At 44.2% G+C, this 26,671-nt stretch overlaps 1 protein-coding gene across 1 annotated transcript in view; it reads left to right on the forward strand.

The window, feature by feature from the left end:
- Positions 1 to 1,006: 1,006 nt before the first annotated feature.
- The window catches only part of CACNG3 (calcium voltage-gated channel auxiliary subunit gamma 3), an 81,606-nt gene continuing 55,941 nt past the window's right edge, over positions 1,007 to 26,671 (forward strand). The window contains exon 1 of the mRNA XM_082714815.1: positions 1,007 to 2,290. Coding sequence (XP_082570941.1) covers positions 2,080 to 2,290 — 211 coding nt within the window. The 5' untranslated portion in view covers positions 1,007 to 2,079. The remainder of the gene's footprint in view (positions 2,291 to 26,671) is intronic.

Here is a 26,671-nt window from a genome sequence, read left to right on the forward strand (position 1 = left end):
CATAGAAGCTCTCCAACAGATAGCCAGAGATTGCACCGGGAGACTATGTGTCTGTGATGACCTCCCATTTCTTTTTTTTTGTCCAGTTAAATAACACTCAAACATGACAGCTGACATCGGACACATCTCAGAAACAACCCAAGCAGCCTCAATTCCAAACACCCGGCCTCTGGGTATCCCTCCCATCATGCCATAGGAAAACAATAATAAAGGCATTCTGTGGACTGTCCTTAGCTCAGTGTGCATTCGTGTATATGCCAGAGTACATAGTAATAGAGAAACGGCCGAGTGCTGATTCTTTGCAACACTGTCTATTTCCAAAGGGAGAGTCGCATTAGCTTTCAAGTGTGCAATGGCATTTGCACTTTGGACTAACAAGGAAAGTAGACCTGGTTTCACCTGCTTCATGGTCTAACTTAGAAAAAGATGCTAACAAATGAACATTCTAGGGACCTTTGGAAAGAATCTGACATTTTCATGGACTCTCCCACTTTGAATCCATCAATCCCCATCCCCACCCCCAACACACACAAATGTAAGAATATTAAAACATGTGAGGTGTATTCAGAGACCAATATTTCACACCCCATCGCCCCAAACCTGTGATATGTGTACAACAGAGTCCATACACATTTCAGTCCCTTCTGTCTTTTAGGAATACGGGATCATATGTATATGAACAGTTCCGGGTCTGATCCGAGCACGTTGTCTCTGGTGTAAACCAGAGCTCCAGAGAAAGGAGGGTAGACATATTGGTTTGTTTTCTGGGGAATCAAATTGAGACAGACGATACACAGATGTGCCTGTGACAACACTTTTTACCCAAAGCCCAAGGGAGACACAGCTCCGTCGCCCGGAGTCGCCGGTCCCTTTAAGAAGACTCCGGTCTTCCCCCCAGTGGGCTCCAGCGGCGCCCGCAGCAAAAGGCAAACTTGCCTGGCTCATTGGTGGGGGGTGCGGGGAGGGGGGACGCCGCTGCTGGGTGGGAGCTGAGAGCGCGCCAGAGTGCGCTGCGGGCTTCTTTCCCCTTCCCCTTTCCTTAACCCTTGCGGGAGCGGAGGAACAGGGCGGTGCTGCAGCACCGACGAGCCGGGGCGCTGACTGCCGTGGGCTCCGGAAACTTTGCGCCGAGCGTGGGATTGACTAGGCAGAGCCGAGCCGGCTAGCTGGCCTGGGAAGAGACGGGGGAAGGGAGGCGGGAGGGAGGTCCGACCCTTCTGCACCCCAGGTCTCTAGCCCGGGGCGCTGGAAAGGCGGGGGTGCTACGGCCGCTGCGGCGGGGGGAGCTGTCCCTTCAGCACCATGGACCTGAAGCCCGGGCATTAGGGAGGCGGAGGCGGGGCAACAGGCGGGAGCTGTCCCTTCAGCACCATGGACCTGAAGCCTGGGCGTTAGGGAGGCGGAGGCGGGGCAACAGGCGGGAGCTGTCCCTTCAGCCCCGCGGACCTTTGCCCTCGGATGAAAGCGCCCGGCCCCCGCCCCAGGACTCTGTCTTTTCTCCAGTTTGAGCGGGGGTGTCAGGAGCAGGCGGAGAGCTTTCCTGGGAGGCTGGGGAAGCAATGAACACTCTTCTCAGCGACTCGCCTCCCAGCAGTGCTATTTTTTGCCATCCGCCCTCACCCCCAGCACACGCGCTCGCACACACACGCACGCACGCACACACACACACATAAACCTCTCTGGATTTCTTTGCCTAGAGTCTCCCCGGGCTGTGAGGAGCCAGGCGCATCTCAAACCAAGCTGGCAGCTCCAGGCTCCGGAGCCATGCCCTGCACGGACCCTCCTCTTTACCAAGCTCCTGAGGAATGAAAGGAACCCAGGGATCCTCAGAAGGCAGCAGTGATGTGGACCAACCTCCTGGAACCCGCACCCTTCCAAGGGCCATAGGCGACCCAGGGAACCGGAGAGAGCTCCAGACAGGAAACCCCAGCTTTCCCAAAGTCTCTGTGGATGGTGACAAAAGGAGACCCGAATTTTTGGAAAAGCCTGCCCTAGGTTACCCAGCTGCAGAGTGATTTTCCCCTCTGGCATTGAACCTACCGCTCCAACCCCCAGCCATCCAGAGTACCATGAAGAATTATGAGGATGTGTGACAGAGGTATCCAGATGTTGATCACCACTGTGGGAGCCTTCGCAGCGTTTAGTTTAATGACCATTGCAGTGGGCACGGACTACTGGTTATATTCCAGAGGTGTGTGCAGGACTAAATCTACAAGTGATAATGAAACCAGCAGGAAGAATGAAGAAGTAATGACCCATTCGGGACTGTGGAGGACCTGCTGCCTAGAAGGTATTTACAAATTTCTCTCAATGGCCCTAAATAATGCAGTCTCTGATATTCTGATATTCCAGTGGGTGTTTGGGGGAGATGGAGGCAGTGATGGGGAAGGAGGAATAGTTTGAATTATTGCTGAGAATGTGCAGATGTCCAGATTGTTCCGGCAAGACTAATGCTGTGTGGGATGAAGAGGTTCGGTCTTACTGATTGTTTATGGTTTAAGCTTCAGGAGATGAGATTTCGTGGTACTCTTAAGCAGCTTCTGCAGTTGAGCAAAGTCTCCAGATCCAAAATTCCTAAGCATATTGTGAACTGCTTTGATTTGTGGCTTGTGATGGGGTCTTTGGTTCTGCTTAAATTGCATTTCAGTGGGGGTAGGGGGGAGAGGGAGAGAGGAAGAGAGAGGAAGGAAGAGAGAGAGAGGGAAGGAGAGATGGAGAGAGAGACTGTGAGCTAGGCTGGCACACTCCGAGCTATTTCCTTATTTCTAATATAGTCTTATCAGTTTCTTCTGAGTTCAGTCTAAGTAGATATTTTCATGAACTTGCATTGCCAACCAGACTAACATATGTGAACCCCTACACACACACACACACACACACACACACACACACACACACACACACATTTTAGCAAAACTTCCTTATTAATACATGTTTCATTCACTGTTTGGGATCAAAACAAAACTGGAGGGTTAGTATTTGATATCCACCTGTCTTCTTTCTTAAATCATCTCCAAACTCAACAAATATATTTTCATGACATTTGCATAAGATTGATTCTCCAAAAATCACAGTTTCTAATTTTAAAAATTGAGAATTTGCCCTAAATTATTACGAAGACGGCAGACCCATTTTTAGAATGTCAAGCTCTTGGGTAGCCTGTCTCACTATTCAACTTGCTTTCACTACACCAGAAGTCACTCTCAGCAGCGCTGGGCAATGCCTGAATGTCAGTGGTAGTAAATAAAAAGATAGAGAAGAAAATCAAAGCTCTTGCGAGCTTATGTGCCTGAGGGAAGGCACTGGATTAGAGCGGCAGAAGGGAGTTTTCTCAGGCTTCCGAGCAATCTGTGAAGCTTGTCACACTGATGAGCAAGGAAATCTGGGTTTCCTGTATGTTGCCCTTCCCTGTTTGCCATTGGTTCTCCATGCCTGCATTCCCACTGGCTGGCTTTGTCGGGGCTTTTTGAGAACTTGCATTTATGTAAATCACTTAGGAAATCATGCTATGACATCACTTGCTAGTGTAATATTGCATCATTCCCTGGCCTTCTTCCCATGTCCTGACAGTCTGAACAACTGCTCTCCTGACTAGCACTACTATAATCGATTCTGTTTCCAACACAAATCTGCAACTGGTGGAAACCCCAGGTAGGAAAAGACTACTTTAAATGCAACAAGGATCACTGTGCTTGAAGTCAGAAGACCTGAGTAGTGCTGCAAACTATCTGTGTGACCTTGGCTAAGACATTTACCTCCTCCAACCTTCGCTAATCAATCTGGGAAAAGATTACTTTGGAATAGGTGATCACGAATTAGCACTACCCAAAGTTCTTAGTGTATCCAGTGTACCAATGGAAATTTTAGAACAATTCTTTCCCAAACATGGACAGAAATCTAATATTTGTGATCACTGGTGATCAGATGTGATGAAGTCATTTACCTTGGGGAAATTCCATAATTCTCTTTCCTCTATTGACAACAAAGAGTTGAATTACCTTTTGTAAAGCTGTGATTTGGTGGATGTCTTGATATCTACATGGTTCTAAGAATGACATAAAAAATCTGAGCCAAACAAGGTATATATGTAAACCATGTTTCAGTTATCCCCGGTTCTTCTGACTCTTGGAACAAAACCTGGGAATGTACAATTAAACACCAATTTTGGCTTCCCCTATTAGGGCCTAAAATCCCTAAATCCTTTCTCAGAATCTTTCAACTCATGGTTTCTCTATTCTTCAACATCATGTCCTACACCCACAGTTTGTACAAAGAATTGGAACCCCACCCAGGCATTCTGTGGGCTTAGTGGGAGAAGTGAGAATTTGAATCAAGATGGAACTGGATGCATCCAAGATGTGCTCTTGGTCAGGTGAATTCTTTTGAGAAAATTTGTTGCAGTCTTCATGCAATTTGACTCAGACATATATTTTTTTTACATTTTTTGAAGTATTAAATACAGTAACTTTAATGAGTCACAGTGAATTTTTAGCTATGTATAGACCCATGGAACCAACAGTTGGCCTTGGCTGGCATCTGAGCCAAGGTTTTTCTTCACGTATTGAATATATCAAGTGTGCAAGGAATTTCAGTAACCTCTGATTTCCGGCATGCAATAGGCAGAATCCATCCTCTGGAGTAAAGGTGTATCCCTGTCTCTCATTCAGTATCTTTTGTCTCCTAGAGTCTCAACATCCTCATTCTTCTTGTCCTTTAGTGTCAAAGAGTAACTGGAGGTCTTGCAGCTCAGTGTTCCCTGATATCAAATTAGAAGAATCAATTCATCCACACTTTTTTAAGAGCCATGAGAGAATGTGGTTCTTTTGTCCAAAAGAGAATGCTCAGGAGGGACATGACAGCTGTCTGCAAATATCTGAAGAGTTGTCATGTGGGAAAGAGATTTGAAATGTTCTGTGTGGCCTCCAGGGGGTAGAAGTAAGATCTAGAAGAAAATAGGCTTTACCTCAATATGAATAACCATGCAATGTGGAGTAGAGAGCTTTAAGAGGTATGGGTTCTCTACCACCAACGATATTCAAAAATAAGGAAACTACATCAGTGTTTCCAAACTTGGGTAGTCATCAGAATCACATAGGGAGCATTAAGAAAAAAAAAAAAAGATTATTATTATTAGGCCTCACAACTAGAGTCTTTGCTTCCACAGGTCTGTGGTGAATCTGAATTTTCTGAAACTCCTCCAAGCAATTCTGATGTTAAAGCCAACATGTATTGAGTATTTACAATGGGTCTGGCAACATTGCATGTGCTAAGAAGGATCACATCGCTCAAAGGAGAGAAGGGATGTTTCCAGTTTTCATTTCTATAACTCACCAGAATGTCATTTATATTTAGTACTTACTCTGTTCTGACAATTTTGAAAAATTAACTTTTTCCTCTTCAGAGGAGCTCATTGATGGAGGTATTATTATTATTGTCCTGGTTTTATAGGTGAGGAAACTGAGGCCTGGAGAGAGTACAAGACCTGCCTGAGGTCACATACCCAAAGCCAGCAGGCACTCCTTCACCTAAGCCATGTTGCTTCTCAGAGCATTTGCTAAAGCACATTAATTCATGCTCCAGTGGATAGGTTGCTACTGGTACAAACATTAGCTTGTGAGAATGCCCAGACACAGGGTTTTTCCATTCAGAAGCCTCAGGTCCCAGAACACTCAGCATGCCTGTGCCTCATCTGCAGGGGTGCAGGAGACATCAGACAGGCACAGACTTGGAGATGGCAAAGGACACGTTTTGAATGAAGAAACAATCGACCTATGTAGAGACACCCACATTCAGAAAGCCTGACTCATTATCTGTATCTGGAAAGCACGCGAGGCATTCACAAAGTAGGGCCCCAACTTGCTGCGTGTTTTCAATGACAGCATGTGGATTTGAATGAGAACATTGTTTGGTGTATGATTTCCCCCATGAAGAAGACCCCTTGGAGCCCTAGACTCAAGCAAAGTGATGTATTTAGAGAATGCAAAGACCCCAGTGGCCTGGTAGCAAGGGACCCTGAGCTCTCGTCGCATTTTTGTCACTACCAGTTACAGGAATTGTGCATGTTCTTTTCCTCCGTTGGGCCTCAGTTTACCCAGTTCTGAAATGAAAGCTTCAGATAGGGTTAGGGAGTGAACAAATCCCAGTGTCCATGTGGACGAGGCAGGTAATGTAACAGTTGCCACGCATCTCACTGTCCTCTTAACTTGGTTCTATAGGGGGAAAGCCACTGCACTTGAGAGGGTATATGGTAACTGAAACATGGTCTCTGTGTGGGGGGTGACAGAGAATGGTGGGGACTGAGGCAAACTGGAGAACACAAGCCCCAATCTAAGGGACAATTACTATATGACTTGAGTTGATTCTTACCCTGGAGAAATGTGTCCCAAATTATCCCAATATTCCAGATATTTAAAAACCACATGTAAAATCTCTTAAGTTTTAAAATGTGGCCAACAAAATTAACTTTTTAAAATTGCACTGCCTGCCAGCCCAAACTTTTCTCGTCATTGAATTTGACCCATAGGCTGCCAGTTTAAAGGCCCTTTTAATACAAATTTCTGTTATTTCCCTATTTCATTCCTGAATTGTTGTCCATTAGTCAATAATCACTTTTTCAGTTCATTTTTTTTAAAAATGCTGACTAAGGGAATAAAGCCCACTTAGCTTTTAGGACAAGGAACTTAAAATTATGGAAAAGAGTTTCCATAAACTGCTATTTCTTCTACAGATGGGCCTGGATGACATCAAACATCTGGCTGAAAACCTGAAAAAAAAATTTAGCCAGTCATTAGAAGTTCCCCCATATTTCCAAATCTCCAGATGGTTGACTTTTTCAGCCAGATGGGGTTGCAGCTTTATTTATGTGTTCAGAAGCCTTCGGGGAAGCTGCAAAGATGTGATTAAGGACAGGGATAAGAGAAGGACATAACCGTGGTTGAGTATTTCCTATGTGCCAAGCCCTGTGCTGAGTGCTCTCATATATGGTAACTCATACAGTTTTCATATTTCCTATCTCCCTCCAGTAGAAGAGAAGGACGGGGATCCTTGTCTGTTGGGAGCACCGCTCTACCTCTACAGCTTAGCAACAGTACTGAGTAGTCACTTCCGCTCCTCTGCTCTTAACATCTGATGCTGCACCTTCCCTTAGATGGGAGTGCAGAATGCTCTGACTCTCTTCCCTACTCTTGACCTTGTCTCTGTTCCTTTCCCTGCATGGTTCCTCTTTGCTTCTAAAGCCCAAGAGGTAAATAGAGGAGAGGAGTGGACTGGAGTCTTAAGGCAGAATGTGGGTGAGTGACTATGCCTGTGTTTGTGGGACCAGTCAGGATTGGGGAGGTGGCAGAGGTTGAGGTGCGAGCATGATAACATTCAACCAGAACATGTCTGTATAGCCATATTGCTTGCTAAAATGTTGAAATACTTGCCTACTTCTTGGTAAACAGCATCTGGCCCAAGTCCCCCATCAACCCTTCCCTTCCCACCACCACTATAGCTACCCTAGCTTCTTCTCGAACCTCCCAGACATCTATGAGATCTGTCCAGTAAAGGGTTAAGACCTGGCCCAACAGAGGCCATCGTGATCCTGACCCCGTGCTATGGAAACATCCATTCTGACTGGCTGGTCTCACGTCCTACCTGTGATTAAAAATTCTGAATCTTATTTCTACTTCCGTCATTGGTCGAAAAGACCTACTCCTCTTCTTTCTACCTCAAACCCAGCCAGCTACCTTCGGACTCCAAGATTCTACCCATCTTAAGAAGTAGATGATTTGAAAATAATTCTGTTCACTTCATCACTTGAAATTTTATTTTCTGAATTGGAAAAAAAGGCAAGGGATCTGCATTCCAAGGTTGGGTAACTAGTGTGGGCTATTAATGTGGTGACTAGTGTGGGTTACTAGTGTGCATCAAGAAAAAAATAAGAGAAGAAAACAACCCCCCCCACACACACACAAAAAAAAAACCCACAAGAAAGACTGTGTCCTTCGAATGTTCTCTTGGAGCAGTGTCTAACAATCTTATCAGAGGGGTCATCTGATTCTTTAGAGAAATGTAATTTTGTTTGACTTAGTTTTATTATAAATAAAGGGCCACTGGTATGGTTAGATGCTTACTTGTAGAAAATTTGGAAAGATGCACATGAATTTGCTCATTAGAGGTGCAAATGATTTCTGTTCATCAGAAGAGATAAGCTCTAATGTAGATTTATTGCCCTCCCTTGAGGACATGAATCAGTTTTACATCTAACTTGACAATCTTACTTCAGAATTTTTTTTCCCTGAAAAATATATATAACATCCTCCTTTGAACTAGCTTTGTCATTCTGCTAGTTTTCTCATTGATGAGTTGAATTAAACTTGACATGAGCTCTTTGTATATTTTAGGAAAATGATGTTTCTAACTATTTAAAAATTATACTCTGACATGTGGAAGCACCCCCAGCGAAACCAATGTTTCTGAAAGAGACTCCCACAAGACTCCAAAGTTGTTTTGTGTTTTCCTCCATCCACATGACCCTGCCAGAGCCCACTTTTTCATTGTAGGAGCAAATGGGTCTTTAATCATTTGGGCACTGTTCTCTGACCACAGAGACTATGGGATAACAGCAGGGGTTTTGAAGTCAGGTGAACCTGGGTTCTTACCTGGATCCTGGTGTTTATTGGTTGCAATGCCTGGGAAATTGCTTCACCTCTGAGCTTGAGTTTCCTTGCCTGTAAAATGAAGACACACAGTAGCAAGCTCTAGCAACTGTTTCTATTTCTGTCCTTCTTGTCATACCTCTAAATAATACATTGACCAGTAGTCCACTGACATCCTTTTTAAACAACAATCATTTGCAAAGACAAATGAGAAGCTAGCTTTCTTACGCCACCTCCCTTTCTCCCAAAACTTGTGGTTCCTCAGCGAGTTGCCTGTGGCTCCAAGAAGAATCATTCACAATGATTGAGGGTGCCTGCTAAAAAAGGCACCTGGGTTGGAGCCTGCTCCTCTGGCTGCTTCAATAAGGAGGCTGAGAGACGGAATAGCAATGGGGCTGCCTTTGTGGAATGGTGGGGGGGAGGTTCTACAGGTTGTGTGGATCTGGTAGTGAAGGGCTAAGCTTGAGCCATTTGGGCAGTATCCCACCCAAGAGAGAAGCCCATTAGGCAAGAAGACCCCAGTCAGAGCTATACAACGTCATGACGATGTTGCCCTGCACAGGGCTGCTGGGTCTAGGCGTGAAGCAGGGACTGAGAGTGAGACCCCACCCCATTCCCCAAACCATGCACCTTGGACCAGAGCTGAGTCCATCCAAAGGAAGGAGGACCTTTAAAAAATGTTCACAGGGTACTGTATAGTTCAACTGCAGGTCCCCCAGCATGGCGCCACGAGTTACCAGTGATGGGGGTACCAGAGGGGGATGGAAGATACTGGCTCAGACTCCAATATCCCATATGGGGGAGGGAAGTTGATGTAGGAAGGCCCCCTAGGGTTCTCCAATCACCAATGCATGTGCCTCCAAAAGTCAGTCAACATGTCGACCCCTGTCACGCAGAGAACCCTGACGATCAGTGTTGGCTGGGGAAGTGGTAACAACAGACAGTAAAGGTTTGCAGACTCACCGAGCTAAGTGAAGTGACATTTTGGCCATTTCTTTTTCCTTCCTGTTCCCTGCCACAACACACCAAAGGCGCTAGAACCAAAAAGAGGGATGGGTAGAGATAGCGTATTGCAATCTGGAAGTTTTAACAGGCAAAAGTGAGTGGAAAGTTATGACCTCCGCCCAAAATGTCATTAAGGAAATGAGGGGTTGGATATAACACAGCTGAAAGCTAAAAATAAAACATATTCCACTAATTTGAGATTCTTCAATAAACAGGGTATATGTCATCATGTTTTGTCTCTAAAATTCTAAAGTTGGAAACCCAGTGGTGTGTATCTACTGTGATCTATAATTGTATCTCAGAGGTTGGCCAACTATAACCCTTGGGCCAAATTCAGCCCATGGACAATTTTTGTACAACCCACAGGCTAAGAATATTTTGCATTTTTAAGTAGTTGGAAAAAATGTAATAATATCCAATAGTATTTCGTGACACATAAAAATGATGAGAAATCCACATTTTAGCATCTATACTTCTGCCTGTTGCCAATAAAAATTCTATGGAAATTTGTTTTCTCTCTTGTTATATATGTATAACATATAGTATCCTCAGTTTTGCTGCTTGGCCTGCAAAGCCTAAAATATTTACTGTCTGGCCCTTTACAGAAGAAGTAAAGTTTGCCAACTCCTGTTATATCTCAGTGGAGAGGCATGGAGGAATCTATAATAACGTTTTATTTCTAGAAGTACCCTTTGTTTTCCTGAGAATATTGGTTGTTGGGGGGAAGTGGTGGGGTTTTTTGGTACTATTTGCCTTTATCGCAAACTCTTCATCTGAGCAGGTGTTCTGTGAGTCCTCTTCTCTTTCCTGCAGAACTTGCACTTAGTTAGCTCCTTGCCCAGTTAGTACTATTTTAATTCTTCCTGAGACATGGAGAGGTTGAAAGAAAGTCAGTGGGATCCCTCCCTTGTAAAGGGCTCCTGGAAAATGCAGCCCCTGCTCCGGTACACAGGGACTGACATCTGTCCGGGCTGACCAGAGGGAAAAACTTTGGGAACCGGTGTTCTGATGGTAATGAAAAGAACAGGACACCAGAGAGAGGGTGAAGGTAGACTCGATCAGACATGGTCACCGAGTGAGGGTGAAAAAATTGACGTCCACCAAAAAAGAGGCAATTGCTATTGGAAGTCAGATAGAAATCCCCCTCCATTTGCTCTGCGGATAAGGTTCAGCAAGCTCATGAAAACATAAGACAAATATTCTGGAAATGGGTGCTTTTATGGAGACAGATTCATCCTCCAAAAATGTTAAGAAACACTAACAGTAGAGCCTAGGGCAAAGGTAAAAGCTGGCATGACCTGAGGATCTCCCAAACCGAGATGGGAATTGAAGACGTAGAAGTACACAAGGTGTGCCAGAGGAGACCCAGTGGGTATGAGGAGGGAAAGTGACAAAACCCTAAGGCGCATTAACACTTGAGGGGCAGGAAGCAGAGGAGCTGGTGAAAATTGGAAAGAAAAGCAGAGATGAAGAAGAAGTGATCAAGATTTGACTCACATTTTAAGGGTCTGCAGAGGCTTGCTCTAAAAGGATGGAGAACGGTTAAGGCGAGACTAGCGGCTCTCCGGCCCACGAGGTTTGCATGAGAGGAACCATGTCCAGGGCATACCTGCCCTTCCTCCTGGAATCAGTAAACAGGTAGGGGGCATCCATAGGGGTCCTGGGGGCTACATCCAAGGAAGCTGCAGAAGGAGAGGCTGGGCCCTGAGAACCCCAGAAAGACGTGCCAAGGAAATAATAAATAGCTAACACTTAATGAACACCTTCTGTGTGCCAGGCTGTGATTACGAGGGCAGACCAAGCATTTATTTCTGGACTAACCCCTGAGCATTGATTGATTGGTTGATTGATTGATTGATTGACTTAACAGACACATACTGTACCTGCCACTGTTCTAAGTGAGCACTTGGCAAATATCATTTGATATTTAAATTACGTCTTCAGGAGGTAGACACTGCTATACTCCCTGCTTTACAAATAGGAGAACGGAGACCCAGAGAGCGCACGGTTGATAACAGAGCTGGGATTCCAACCCTCCCCTGTGCTGCCTTTTCGTGACTGTACTCCAGGCTTTTGGATAAGCACCTCGTGTAAACAGATGCGGCTCATAATAGCCCTGCGTACTGCTCAGTATAGACCTGTTCCACCCACAAGGAGACTTGAAGCTCATAGAAGTGAGGTAGCTTGTGCTAGATCGCCCGCTAGTGTGCTCCCCAAAAGCTTCACCCTCACTACCACACTGCAGTGCCTTTGCTGAAGGACCGGGCTGGTGGGCGGGTCTCCTCCAACCTGCTCACTCCTTTTTATTTTTTGGGTTTTTTAAAATAAGATTTTACTTCTCTGAGCGAGTGAGTAAGAGAGACAGAGCAAGCATGAGCTGAAGAGGAGGAGAGAGAAAGGGAGAAGCAGACTCCCTGCTGAGCGGGGAGCCCGATGGTGCTTGATCCCAGAACTCCAGGATCATGACCTGAGCAGAGGGCAGACGCTTAACCGACTGAGCCACCCAGGTGTCCCTCCAGCCTGCTCACTCCTATGTCAAGAAGGGTTAGGCGTCAGTCACTGGCTCTGAGCCAACCAGAACATTGGTGTAAAATAATTACCCCAGCCTTTCCCAATTGTTATTACAAATCCAGCAAGGTCAGGGAAAAGAAACGGTAAAGCTAACAAGATTTAGATATTGTAGCAATGGGCTGCTGAGAAACACCCCCTCTGGAGATCCAATGTAAATTTTCTTTAAATGGCAACACCAATCATTTGGAAGTGAGAAGAGCCGAGTTTCTTAAGGAGTTTCTGATTCGATGCAAGTGGGCAGAGCATTGTAGATTTTTGCATCTTCTACACTGGATTTGGGTGTCTGCAAACTTGGGGATGCCATTAGGTTCATGGCTGTCCCACTTCCCAAGCGGTAAACTTGCACACGTCATTTGTTTTACTTCTTCAAGCTTTTGACTCTGTGTCAGGCAGGAATCAAGTTCTGGTTTAAGGATCTGCAGCCGGATTTTCGTGCGGCACTCAAAGAGCAAAAATCATCTTGGAAGAACACAGACACCCATTAGACATGCCATAGACCAATGCACCAGGCCTGGTTCTTAATGACCTTGGGCTTGGAGAGGCCAGAAGTGGGCAACTAAGATGAGGTTGAGGTGAGGCAAGCAAAGCCTGACACCCTATACCTACCTTTCAACCTGCATGTTTTAAGAAATATTATCCACGATCTTTTTGCTGCCCAAATACACTACCAACCTTATTTTGCTGAACTGGCACATAGTAGAGGCTCAATAAGTATGCAGTGAATTTGTTCCTTGAGAGTAGGCAATCCAATAACCTTGAGCTTCTCCTAGGGAACCCATGCTAATCACTACCAATCACTCTTCTGGTCTTAAGTACTTATAAACCACTTTTAAAATAATGTGCCCTATAATTGCCATCTTAATAATCGGTAATTCAGTAGCCTGTATTTGGAGGAAGTCTGGCTTCACGGTCTTGAAAATCTCTACATCATCTGTCCGTCCCTTCTTTTCCATTTTTTCCCTCAACGATTACGCAGAGTCGTCCAATAATCCGGGTACAAAGCTGGGGAAAGACAAAAGTAAATACATGTTGTGTGGACATATTGTGGGCAAACCCAGCAGATACTGTTTCCATTCCTCGTGTTTCAGAGTCTATCTATACTTGGTTACCTGCGTGTTTGGGAAATCGAATCTCCACCACTCTGCATTCTGTAGCATATGCTATTCAGCGTCACGCAAAGCTGCTTTGGAACACAATAATGCCTACCTGTGAAAATGCTTCCAAAAATCACAGGTAACTGTTGAAGCATCTTCTGCCATCTCAACTATCACAAAATCCTACTGTCACCTGTGGAAATTCGTTTTGGCATGCAGCAGTTCGTACAGACGCATTATTTACAACAAATCGCTGTGACCCTTTGCAAATTGCAGGACGACAGAACCAATTAGCTGTTTATCAGCTTAAGGTGCCTGAAAATATACCCTACCGAGTGAGCCCTGGTTTTTCAAAATATTACTTTTCACCAAAGACAAATCTGGCTTGTGATCAAAATGCTCTAAGTGTTTAGACAAAAATCAAAAGATCAAATCAAGAGGCAATGATGTTAATCTGAGTCAGAGGTCTACTGCACAGCATAGTAATGGCCTTCCTCTGCTTTTTCACTCTGTGCTGAGTGATGGCTTAGCTCCTGAGCACAGGGGAGATGACAGGGTTAGGTTCCAAGAGATAATAAGGTCTGAACCAAGGAAAATTCAGTCTGGACCACCCCCAAAGATGATTTTCCAGTTATAGTTCCTGGGTCTGGGCTGCAGTGCCATCCCTTTGGCTTAGGTAATGGACGGTCCTTGCCAAACCGTCCAAAAGCTCGAAGGTTCACTGGACTGGGAAAGGGAAAGAGATTGTAAATAGGGTGATCAAGGTAGGCTTCCGTGAGAAGGTGACATTTAATCCTGGGTATAAAGGAGATGAGGAACCAAGCCAGGTGGCTATCAGATGGAAAGAGCATTCCAGATGGGAAAAAGCAGCAAGTGCAAAGGCCCAGGGGTAGGACATGGATGGGGTATTCAAGGCGCAAGGGAGTCACTGCAGCTGAAGAGGGTGATGAGCTCAGAGGAGGGAGTATATCAGTTGAGGGGTCTAGACCCCAGATTGTGGAAGACCTTGAAGGATGTTGTAAGAACTCTGACTTTGACTCCGAGTGAACTAGAAGGCTTTGGAGGTTTTGAGCTGAAGACTGACACGTTCTTGAGTTCGTCACGTCCAGGTCTTTTCAATGGAGTTCTTTGCTGCTTGATGGAAGGAACACTTTGTCCTGTGACTTCCTTTGCTTTTCTCAGGCAAGAACTTCAGCTCTAGTCTTTAAAGTTTTTGCCTCATCTTGCCCTGTTGCTTCTCAAAGACTGGGCACAGTGGAACAACATCCATTCACCATCATCTTCCTTCTTCCCCTGAAAGCAAGTCCCTGGTCTCTTATTGTTTTCAGTATTGTATTTCTTACTGTGGGGAAATGGGGGGATAATAGTGTTGTGGAAGTTTCTCATGTTTATCAAATCTTGCAAAGTTCTTTGACTCATCCTTCCCAATGGGCAGCCCCTCCTAACTCAGATTCTCACCCTCCTCCAGCTCAGGCCAACATCTTCTCCCACTCTGGTACCCCTTCTCAGCTGGAGATCCAATAGGGGGTGGGAAGTGAGTGATTTGCATGTGGAGGAACTCCAGCCTGGCTCCTGGCTCTTTACATCCTTACTGAGCACCTACTAGGTGCTAGACTTTATGCTAGGTGCTAAAGATTTGGCAGAGAACAAAATAGACAAGTTCCCGTCTTTGGGAAGTTCAAAACTGTAGAGGGAAGATGCTGAGAAACTCCTCTAAGCGAACAGAGCAGGGCATTCCTGGAGAAGGGAGTAGGAGTCCTGGGTTAGTCAGTGGGAGGAGCGGCTTGCCACAGAATGTTCTCTTAGGGGTATGCATCTTTTGAAGGGGTCTGGCCTACAACAAATGCCCAAAACACATTTGCCAAATGCCCTGCAAGGCTGCATTGGTTACACAGAGAAGAGCGGACTTCTCCTGAGTGCTGAGGGCTGGAATGGAAATGAATTCAGAACTCCTGGTTTCCTATCCTCAAGCAGATGGAAAAGAAAGCAGGACGATAGCCTACTTCTAGAAATCCATGGAGACAAACTGAATGACTGCACATTCCTCTTGGTTTACATTTTTAAACTCTCTTTAAAAAAAAAAGAAAGCCTGGATATTTGATTTTTGTCATGCTCTTTGCGTGGCATATTTTTCTTACTGTATTTTTTAAAAACACTCAACATTCAAGTAACACAAAAACACATTCTCAGTATAAACTTTTAAAGCAAAACAGACACCGGTTCCCCTGTACTCTATCTGTAGCACCGCCCCTCCTTGCCCCCAGATGACTGCTACTTCCATGAACTTCTAATAAATATCATTTCCCTATCTTTCTGCTCCACCACGTCAAAGAGATTAGAAAGGCTGTGTTTTTCTCTTCCAGTTCAAATCCTTCACCAATGACTCAAAAGCTTTTAAAAATTATCTTATAATTTACTAAGGCATTTAATCATGCACATTATTTTTAAAAATTAAATCACGCAGAAGGGTTCTTAATGACAAGCACCTGTCTCTTGGGGTGTTTCCTCCCCCTCGTGCCAAGTTCTACTGCTCAGAGCAAGGGTGTTTTCCCCCTCTTTAACCATTTCTGATTCGGCTCTTGCGGTGGTTACATCTCTATCTCTAGGTAACACGTTTATCCTCTGTTTCTCGATTTATAAGCTATTGACTTCCTGCCATAATAGGTGAGGATTTAGTTAAGACATTCTACCCTCTGTATTGATATCCTTTCCAATTTCTAAAAGTGGCATAAATGCTTATTTCCTTTCCCATCCACCTTGGATAGAACGGGTCAGCTTCCAGCTTTCTAGAATGGTGGTGTCCACATTCCTCCTTTCCACTTACCCTTTGTTTTCTCTTTGTCAAGATTTCATTCCGTTTGCATTTGACTCTGTAACTCTGCTAATGCCCTCCCCCCAAAGCTGGAGCTATGGGTCAGTTCCGAAGTTTGAAAGCCAATGAAATTATTATGATTAGGCAGACAATGTTCAGTGCAAAGCGGTTTTCTAGGACTTCATTTTCTCTTTGTGGTTTCAATGTCACCATCTCGTGGCCGTTCAAAAAAACAAAACAAAAAAAGGTCCAAATGGAGTCCCTTTTCGGTAATACGTATCCAGTTGTTCAGAATCATGCCTCATATTTTTCTGTGTCACACTTGGGCTTTTTGGTACAGTTTTCATTTTTCCTGGAATTTCGTGAAGACTGAATGGTTTGTTATTGTTGTTTTCTGAGCAAAATTGGGCTTTTTAAATATAAGTCCTAAGGTGGGGGAAAGAACGTTCTCGAAAAATCATACTACCCCCTTCTTTTTTTTCTGCTTTCTCAGGACAGTGTAGTACTTAAGAGCTCACCTCTATGGCCAGATTGCTCGGGCTCAGATCCCAGGTCAACAATGCATCAACAGTGTGCTAATGCTACCTAACCTCCCTGTGTCTCTGTTTTCATCTGTAAAATTGGGGTATGACTGCCCGTCCTCATGAGGTTGCTATAGGTATTTGATGAGTTCATACTTGTACAGCACATAGAACAGTGTCTGGCACATCCAAGTACTAACTTGGTGATGGTTGTTACCATCTTCCTGTGGTAAACAGAATGGACAGAATCTGCCCATCTGCATCGTTCTGCCCACAGCAAGGAACCCTCCAGAACATGGTTACCACCATTCTGCTTAGTCCCCCCAAAGCTTCAGATCTTTGCCTTCTGGGGGCAAAGCCAGTGATAACAGCTGATGGAGACCCTACGGGGGAATTAGATTCACAGTCTCTACTGACATCGTAAGCCTGACTCTTCTCATTCTGGTTGCTGAGGTGGCCAAAACCTTAAAGAATCTGTATTGGAGAATATCCCCCAGAGGAGCCACATTGAGGACCCAATTAGCCCTTGATGAATAACAATGGCAAGTGCATATCAAGTGCTTTACATGCATGATCTCAGTTCTCTCAAGAGCTCCATGGGGTGTTATACCCATTTTACTGACGAGCAAATGGAACACAGCAAAGTAACTTCCAAATTCTCCCAACTAGTGAGCAATCGAGGTGGGACTCAACCTTGCGTCTTTCAAGTCTGAGAATCGAGGTCCTTAATGCTGATGGAAGAGCGCAGTGTTCTCACGGGGTGTTCTGTTAATCCCTGGTGGTAAAAGAAGCCCCCCGAGACCATTTAATGGGGCTCTGCAAGGTCGGAACTACTTCCAAGTAGTAATAAGGTGTGATTTGTCTTTTTCATGGTGTTGACATTTGCACGGATGATGCCAAAGCAGCAGTGGGTGAGGCAGCCAGAGCCCAAGCTCCCACAAAGGCTGCAGTGCCAACCGATCCTAGTTGTCACTGAATTCATCACCACCACTCCCTCCCAGTGGAAGAAAGTGCTACTTTCCCTTTAAAAATCCTCAGTGAAACAGTAAAGAAGTATTCATCTTATTAAATTTTATGACATCTCCAACCTCACATACAACAAAATGGGAAGGACCCAGAAAGCGCCTCAGTGGCGAGCCAAAACCCACTGTTAGTCTCCAGCAAAACCACTTGGGCAACTGAGTTGTGTGCTGAACTGGCTGCAGTTTTTCCATAAAACACCATATTTACTTGAAAGAATGACTGACAGGCAAATTATGGTTATTCAGGCTTGGATATTTGGCAGACATTTTCTTGAAAATGAGCTAAGTGAGCCTGTCACTTCAAGGAAAGCCAATGATGGCATCTGTTGCCAAGGATGGAATTCAAGATTTCAAATGAAAATTACAATTATGCTGGTGTCTGCCCCTTGAGTGAATGTGACTTTTTTTATATATATTGTGTCATGACATGTACCGAATTTGGAAGACCTGTATAACTCTGGGAACCAATATTTGTCAAATGACCAATGCATGGCATTAAAGAATTATCCTTGGGTAAAAGATTCAGTCAAAATATGGCATTAGAACAAGGATTTTCATGCCCAAGAGCATGAAAAGTTAATTAGTGTGGCTTCAGATTCCACACTGCAATCAGCCTTTAAGCTTGTTGAGTTTTGGTGTAGTATCAAAGAAGAAGATCCACAATTATCTTCAAAGGCTATTCAGATACTCCCTTCTTTGCCAACCACGTATCTGGGTGAGGCTGGGTTTTCTTCCTGTGCTTCAACCAAAACGTTTGGCAGCAGATCAAGTACAGAAGCAGATATGAGAATCTGTCTTCTATTAAGCCAGACATTAAAGAGATTTGCAAAAATGTAAAAACAAATATCCCTCTTCTATTTTTTGTGGGTGTGGGGGGTGGTGTGGAAAATATCATTATTTTTCATAGAAATATGTTATTTCTGTTAACATGCAGTTGCATTTAACATTATTTGCAAATGAATTTTAAAATAAATATTTGTACCTGTTCTGAGTTATATTTTCCAAAACAGGAAATATAAGCAAATATAACCCACGTTAACAATGGCTCAATAATTTGCACAAATATAACGGAGTCCTGAGACCAAAACCTTTGAGAATCTCTGCTACAACCTATTTTAATTCTGTTGACAACCTTCAGGTGGTTGAGGAGGGAAACCAAGGAGCCATTTTCGTACTTTTCTGGGAAGATTTCCTTCTAGTTCTGCCTTATCTTCCCCGCTGAGAGATGAAACAGTCCCTTGGCGTGTTCCAGTCCCTCTGCTCTGAGTTCTCTTTAGCAGCAGCTAAGCTCCGCCATTGTTCTGCCATCACTAGGATGTAAGAGGCAATGTGAGGTTCCAGCAAATGCTGAAAGCAATGTCTTTGATTAAAATGCAACCCTGCTGATATAAAGTCTGACAGGGCCTGAAGGATTCATCGTGCCTTGTGTCTTTGTTCATGAACACTAACAAAGCTCGGCCATGATTCCACAAAGAGCTGGAGGCTCAGGATCTGTGGAGAGATTCCTTACATGTGAGACAAAGCAAAGCGCAGGAACACTGAGCTGATTCTTCAGGGTCTTAGTAGATGGGGGTTTGCATTTATAAACTGTCTCCTCTCTACCTATAATCAAAGAACCCTGTGCATGAAGATGGAGAGTGTAGAGAAGGGAGGGGACTGCGGGGCTGCCATTGATCGGGCATATCTTCTGGCCAGTCCCAGTGCGAGGCATTGGGAAGCAGAGAGAAATGAGAAATAGAAGGAAGGTTTGCGGATGCTGCCAGGAATGTCTGTTCTTGTTGGTCTGTTGGTTTGCCACCCCCCTCTTCTGGTAAAAGTATTCTGATCTGCTTTTTGGGCTACCGTGTCACACCATTGCTCCATCCTCCGTCCATGTGGCTTGAGTGGAAAGGACTCCAGCCTGGCTCTCAGTAGGAGCACATGACCCAGGAATGACCTTGAAGATTATCAGAAGGTATCAAGAGTATATGCTAAGGCAGTGGTTCTCAACAGAGGATGATTTTGCCCTTCCAGGGACATTTACCAATGTCTGGTGACACTTTTGGTTGTCACCAGGTGGGGGTGTAGGGGAGTGCTAGTGGCACATAGAGGGGGAGGCCAGGGATGATAGATAAACGTGCTGCAATGCACAAGACAGCCCCTTACGACAAACAGCTATCCAGGCCCCAATATCAACAGTGCTAGTTGGGGTGGAGAGACCTCATTGGAAGATCGTGGGAAGACATGGAAGGCTTTTAAGCAGAGGAGTGATGTGCTCTGAACCCACATTTTTTAAAGTATAGTCAGGAAACAGATTTTAGAGATTTCAAAGTGAAGCTTAAGAGAGGGGTGCCTGAGTGGTTCAGTTGGTTAAGCATCCAACTCTTGAACTCAGCTCAGGTCTCCATGTCACAGTCCTGAGTTCAAGCCCCACGCTGGGCTCCATGCTGGTGGTGGAGCCTACTTAGAGAGACACATAGATAGGTAGATAGATAGGTAGATAGATGATAGATAAAGTAGAGACATAAGCCACGGGACTATTGCAATGACTCCAGTAAGAGAAGATTCTAGAAGTTTGATCTGGAAATACATATTTGGAAATTGTTAGTAGCAAATGTGGGACCTTGAGTGTGAACAAGAGCCTCCACTAAGGCTGCAAAAAATAAGAGACCCAAAGACAACCATGTTTTTTGCACAACCAAGTATATAGCAAGTTAATTAATGACTTATGCGCCAGCTCGTATGCTATCATTTGCAGGATCATGTTTGTCCCTTTTGACAAGGCGTATCATTCCCAGTTTACAGGTAAGAAAACTCAGAAACAGAGATTTAAGTAACCCGCGCAGAGTCACAGCCCTAGTTATCACCTGAGACAAAATGAACTCACAACAGCACAACTCCCTGGTCTTTTCCTTTAACCACTAAACTGCTGCCTCCCCAGGCTGAGAAGTATCTTCCACAAGAGAAATTCTTTCTCTCACAAGAACTGAAAGACGAAGGGGAGCTAGAGAGATGGACAAATGAGGTGGTGCTCGAGGAAGAGCACGCACGGCGGTCTCGGGGCTAGAAAGAGCATGGCGTCGCAGGGAAAGCCAAGCATTCTGTAAGGGCTGGAGGAGGGTGTACATTCACAGGCGGGATGAGTGACAAGGGTAGCAGGGGCCATGTCATGCCGATCTGTGGGAAGGTGTGTTAAGTTTATCCTGAGAGCAACAGGAATCCTTTGGAACATGAAGGATGGAAGTTTAAAAATCTGACATGATAAGGTTTTCATTTTTGAGGCTCATTCTTGTTGCCAAGTGGACAGTCGATGGGGGGATGGGAGAAGAATATTTGAAGGCCAGCTCGAAGTCCTCCATGCAATAATCCAGGGGCGGTGGTGGATTTCCCTACTGGGGAAGTGAGTGGTGACAGAGACCCTGGCTGTGACTTTGGGAGATGCTTTAAAAACGGGAAACAACGGAATTACCTGTTTGTTATAGGCCAAGTGCAAGAGGAGACCAAGTCAGGGGACTCCCGTGTTTCTGGCTTTAACCTTTGAGTGGATGGCGATGCCTTCTACGGATGGGGAGTTTATAGGGGGAGCTGGTAATTAGGTTTCAAACATGTTGAATGTGCAGCTTCCCATCTCACATTCGAGTGGGGTGTTAAATGAAGGCAACTGGATTCGCTAATTTTGAACTTATAAGGGACGTTTTATCTAATTACTTCCCCATATTCATCGCTGTATTTTTTGATGAGGAAACAGTCAAACATGTATGTTCCAACCGCCGCTAATTCTATTACAGACGACCAGGGAAAGGTTATTAGATGAGGCTCTGTGTGACAGGGGAACTGATGTTAAAAGTCTGAATGCAGGTCATGGAGGGCATGGCCAGTCTAACCCGGCACTGATAGAGTTTACTGGTCGTGGAAAGCAAGCTGTGTATACCAATGGTCCTTCCATTTCTGACTTGTTGTCTGATTTGGGGTGAACATTAAAGAAAATATTCATAAAGGGTGACCTTTTGAAGTTTGAAATGATGGTTTCGGCTAATTTCCATTCCAGCCCTGGGGCTGCTGCTTGAAGGTCATGAGCTTGAAGCTCCTGACTTGTCTCTAGTCCGTGCTCTCCACCAATATTTGGAAAAGGCCAGTGTTATCTTTATCCTTAAAATGCCCATCCTTTGGATGAAGGATCATCATTCCTCATTCTGGGACCACACACTGAGAATGAAAAATGTACTGAGTGCCGAGCTTGTGTTAACAGCAAGACCCAGTCTATTCTGATGCCTTGGGGAGCATATTGTCTGAGGTCCTAATAGTACAACAATACTGCTGTGTCATGTAGAGTTCATTCCGTTGCAAGTGACAGAAAACCCAATTCTGATTGACTTAAGAAAAGAGAGACAGAGAGATCTCTGTTGGCTCACATAGTCCGTATGGTAAAGGCATAGCTCACACAGGGATCAAGCTCACACGCACGCTATTTCTCTTATCGTGATTTCTCTGTTTCCTCTCTGTTGACTTCATTTCATAGTAATGGATGAGTGCTGGTTCGTCAACTGGCCCCCACACCCGGAGGGCAAAGTGAGATCCAAGAAAGAGTTAAACGACTCCAGACCGGAAATGGTGGCAGTTTTAACAAGCAAGGGAACTCACATACGAGGGTTGTCTTGAGCAGCAGCAAGATGAGGCATTATCTGCATCTCCTGCCAGAATCTTAAAATGTACATAGAGACCTTAACTGGGTTCAGTCACATAGCCAGTCGGGATGGTCTCAATACCACCTTACTCTCTCAAGGCTACCTCCTTGCAAAGGGCTCCCACTGTGGGGACAGTGGGATAATACACTCCAAGGATGGGGGTGAGAGCATGAGGAGTCTCCAGTTGGCTGGGTCCAGCTCATAGGTCAGCCTGCAGCCACATCCTCTCAATGACCTCCTCCAAAATTGAGAGACTCAAGGATACAATATAGATAACAATTTGCAACTCTCAGGGCTCTATTCTTCTTTGCTTGAATCCAGGCTTAGGGCATAAATTTCTTTTGCAGCAAGCAAAGGTCTCCTTGCGTTTCATTGGCACTGATTCAGTCACATGTCCATTATTGACCCAATCATTGTAGATCAGAGGGGTCCTGAAGAGCTGATTGGCTCAGGGTTGAGTCTTGTGGCTTAACCTTGGTAGGAGAGGCATAGACCCCAGAGATAATTATGAGGATAAACAACAAGTATTACTGATTAATTACTGCATCTCAGGCATTGTTCTAAGTCGTATGCTCCTTGTAACAACCTTTGGACGTACCTACCCTTGTTATCGCCCTTCTAATGAGGAAAGCCAAAATACAGTGAGGTTAAATAACTTGCCCAAGGACCCACAGCTGGTAAATGACAAAACCAAGGTACAGAGAGGCGAGGTAACCTTTCCAAAGACGCGCAGATGGAAAATGATGGAGCCCCAGATTAAATTAAGGCAGCCTCCCACGGCACGGGCTTTAACCCTAAATTAGGATCCAGTTACCAGATGTCTGCTGTCACTCAACACTTTGTAGTTACAGAGGACTTTCATACGTGACTTCATTTTTCCTCCCAACTTTAGGAGTGATGTAGGACTTGGGAACATTATCTTCATTTTCTGATGAGGAAATTGAAGTTCAGGTTGCGTGGTTTGCTCTAACTCAAACATCAGTGGAACAAAAGCTCTTCCTTTCTGATTCTGCAGTAAGGTAGCCTAAGAATTTAATAAATGCTGGGGAAAACACAAAGGCCTGGAAATGTGTATTGGGCTTCTAGCAAGCTGATCCTGAAGACTTTACCCCTTGGTGCTTACATGTTACTTTCCTTCTGTGTTTGTTGTAAGCAGATGGGACAACCCCAAGAATGTGGACGCAAAGTTGCCCTACATATTTAAACACCAAATTAAACTATTTATGAATTACGAAGGAGTCAAGCCACACAGAGTTGAATTAGGACCTTTATCTTTTATTAAATTCACACACACCCACGTAATAATTCTGTATCTATTTCTGGATTTTCTATTCTTTTCTTTTAATCTATATTTCTATTTCTGAGGATATATCATATTGTACTCTGAATTAACATAGCTTTATAAGACACTTCATGTGAGAAGGACATGTTTTCCTTTCCTATGCTTCTTTAACAACATCTTCTCAATTCTTTTTTTTTTTTTTAATTTCTGTTGTTCAAACCACACAGTCTGTGGTATTTTATTTTTCAAGATTTTATTTATTTATTTATCAGAGAGAGAGAGAGCACATGCAGGCAGAGTGGCAGGCAGAGGCAGAGAGAGAAGCAGGCTCCCTGCTGAGCAAGGAGCCCAATGCGGGACTTGATCCCAGGACCCTGAGATCATGACCCGAGCCGAAGGCAGTGGCTTAACCCACTGAGCCACCCAGGCATCCAAATCTTCTCAGTTCTTATGTTTTGATTTTCCGTGAATTTTCTGACTGTTCTATCAAATTGCCAGAAAAACTGGAATGTTATTAAAATTTTAATTAATAGAGTTATTTGGGCACAATTGACCTCTTTCGAACATTAAGTCATCCGCCATTGAGAAACCTAATACACCTCCCATTTCTTAACGTTTACCTTTATGTCTTTTAGAGACTTTCATTTTCCTCATTCAACCTGTGCCTTGATTGGGTACATTGTTTGTAGGTAGGTTTTATATTTCGGGTTACTAATGTTAATGGGTGGTGTTTCCCAAGATATTTTCTGACTGGTTAGTACTACTGGTATGTGGGCAATTTATTGATCTGTAATGATCTATTTGTAAGCTGCTTGAACTTTCTTAGTGGTGCCAGATGCACTGTAATTAACTTAATTTGGTTTTCCAGGTAAACAATGATATCCTCTGCAAATAACAGAAATCCACCTCACCCCTGCTTTTTTCCCTTTGAGTCTTAGAGAATAGTGTTAAGAAGCCATGATGCTTGAGGACCACCTTGCCTTGATCCTGACCATAATTGTAATGTCTTGCAGACAGTGTCTCTCAAAGTGCGGTTGCAGATTTGGATACAAATCCCAGAATTTGTGCAAACCTAGTGCTTTGCATTTTAGCAAACTCCCAGGGGTGATTCCTGGTCCCCCTATAGGGAACCGCTGCTCCAGGTTTCACCAAGAAGCCCAGTATTTGCTATTGTTTTAAAATGTTAATGTCTCATTATCATGCTATGGATTTTTCCATGAACGTATAGCTAAGAAGGAATTTTAATTGGGTGTGGAGGTTTCCACGTTTGGATATCCATTGACATTGTGAGCTTTCTGTCCTTTGGCTGGGTACTAGGTGAAGTTAATGCTGTTCCTATTAGCAAACTACCAGTCACTCTTGTACTAAATCTTTCTGAGACACATTTTATCTTTGATAATGCTGAAATAGATTTGCTAATATGTAATTTAGGGGTTTTCCTCTGTCTTTGTCCGTGACAGTTGCCTTTTTGTATGCCATCTGCATCAAGTTTGGGAATCAGAATGGTAGTAGCTTGACAAAATGATTTTCTACACTGTGAACTAGATTTCACGGCATGAAATTTTTCATATAAAACCTTCTGGGCCTGGGGCTTTCTCAAAAAGTAGTTCTTTGACAACTTCTCTCATGTCTATATGCCTATAACCTTTTTCTGGAGGCTTTTTTGTTACCTAGAACATCATTTCACTTCATAGAAATATATAAATGTTTTAGTACAGAGTTGAATGGTGAAGGTCACTAGCCAACTACCTTTATACTCTTGGGACTTTTTCACCCAGATTTAAATTTGCTTCTTGTTCAGGTTGCCATGTCTTAAGGTAAAGAGGTCCTTTTGGGGATCCTACTGTCATTCAGCAAAGTCACTAGACCTCCCTGCCACATGTCATCTGCCAGGGTGACTGACTGGCTTGCCCCTTCAGTTGGCACAGTCATTGATACAATGATACAATGATACATTGATACATTGATACAATCATTGATACAATTGATACAACTTTTCTGAAAAAGAAAAGTTGAAGAACAGAGCTCTGTGGTAAAGAATTAGCTAAACATGATCGCCATCAGAAGCTTTCCCTAGTGGAAACTCACTTCAAGTTCAGCGAGCTCCCTGGAAAGCCAGACCCATGACACGGACTGAGTCAGTGTTCACTCATGTACTTCACACCCACTGAGGACTTCCTCTGGGTCAGGAAAGCACTGAGCTGGTCTGAGACAAGCACACCTGAAAAGGTGTGACCCCCATTCCTCACGACTTGGAGTATCAAGAAAATCCTTCTTAATGTGATCTCCTACAGCACAAGGTTGTCTCAGACTGTTATTATTTTCTTACATCTGCAAATAGAGATTAAATTCTCTCTTCAGAAATTATAAGAGTGGGGTTCCTGGGTGGCTCAGTCAATAGAGCAGGTGCCTCTTGATCTCGGGGTGTGAGTTTGAGCCCCACATTGGGGTGCAGAGATTACTTAAATAGATAAGCTTTTTATTTATTTTTATTTTTTAAGATTTTATTTGTTTAACAGAGAAAGAGAGAGATAACAAGTAGGCAGAGCAGCAGAAAGAGAGGATGGGAAGCAGGCTCCCTGCTGAGCATAGAGCCTGATGCGGGGCTCAATCCCAGGACCCTGAGACCATGACCTGAGCCGAAGGCAGAGGCTTAACCCACTGAGCCACACAGGCGCCCCTAAATAAGCTTTTTAAAAAATGTGTGTTTAGGGTGCCTGGGTGGCTCCATCGGCTAAGTGTCTGATTTTGGCTCAGATCATGATCTCAGGGTCTTAGGATCGAGCCCCATGTCAGGCTCCATGCTCAGTAGGGAATCTGCTTCTCCCTTACGTCTGCTAGTTCCCTGTGCCACACACACACACACACACACACTAACGCTCTCTCTCTCAAGTGAATAAATTAAATTTTTAAAAACAAACAAACATGTTTACTCTGAGCATTGAAACGATCTAAAAATAGAAAAATAAGTAATAATATACCCTGTTCAATTCCCACCCTGTCTGTTCTCTACCGCACTCCGAAGGAACCAGTGTTAACAGCCATACGTGTCCCTACATCA

This window comes from Mustela nivalis (genome assembly GCF_964662115.1).
Source record: "Mustela nivalis genome assembly, chromosome: 19".
Lineage (NCBI taxonomy): Eukaryota > Metazoa > Chordata > Mammalia > Carnivora > Mustelidae > Mustela > Mustela nivalis.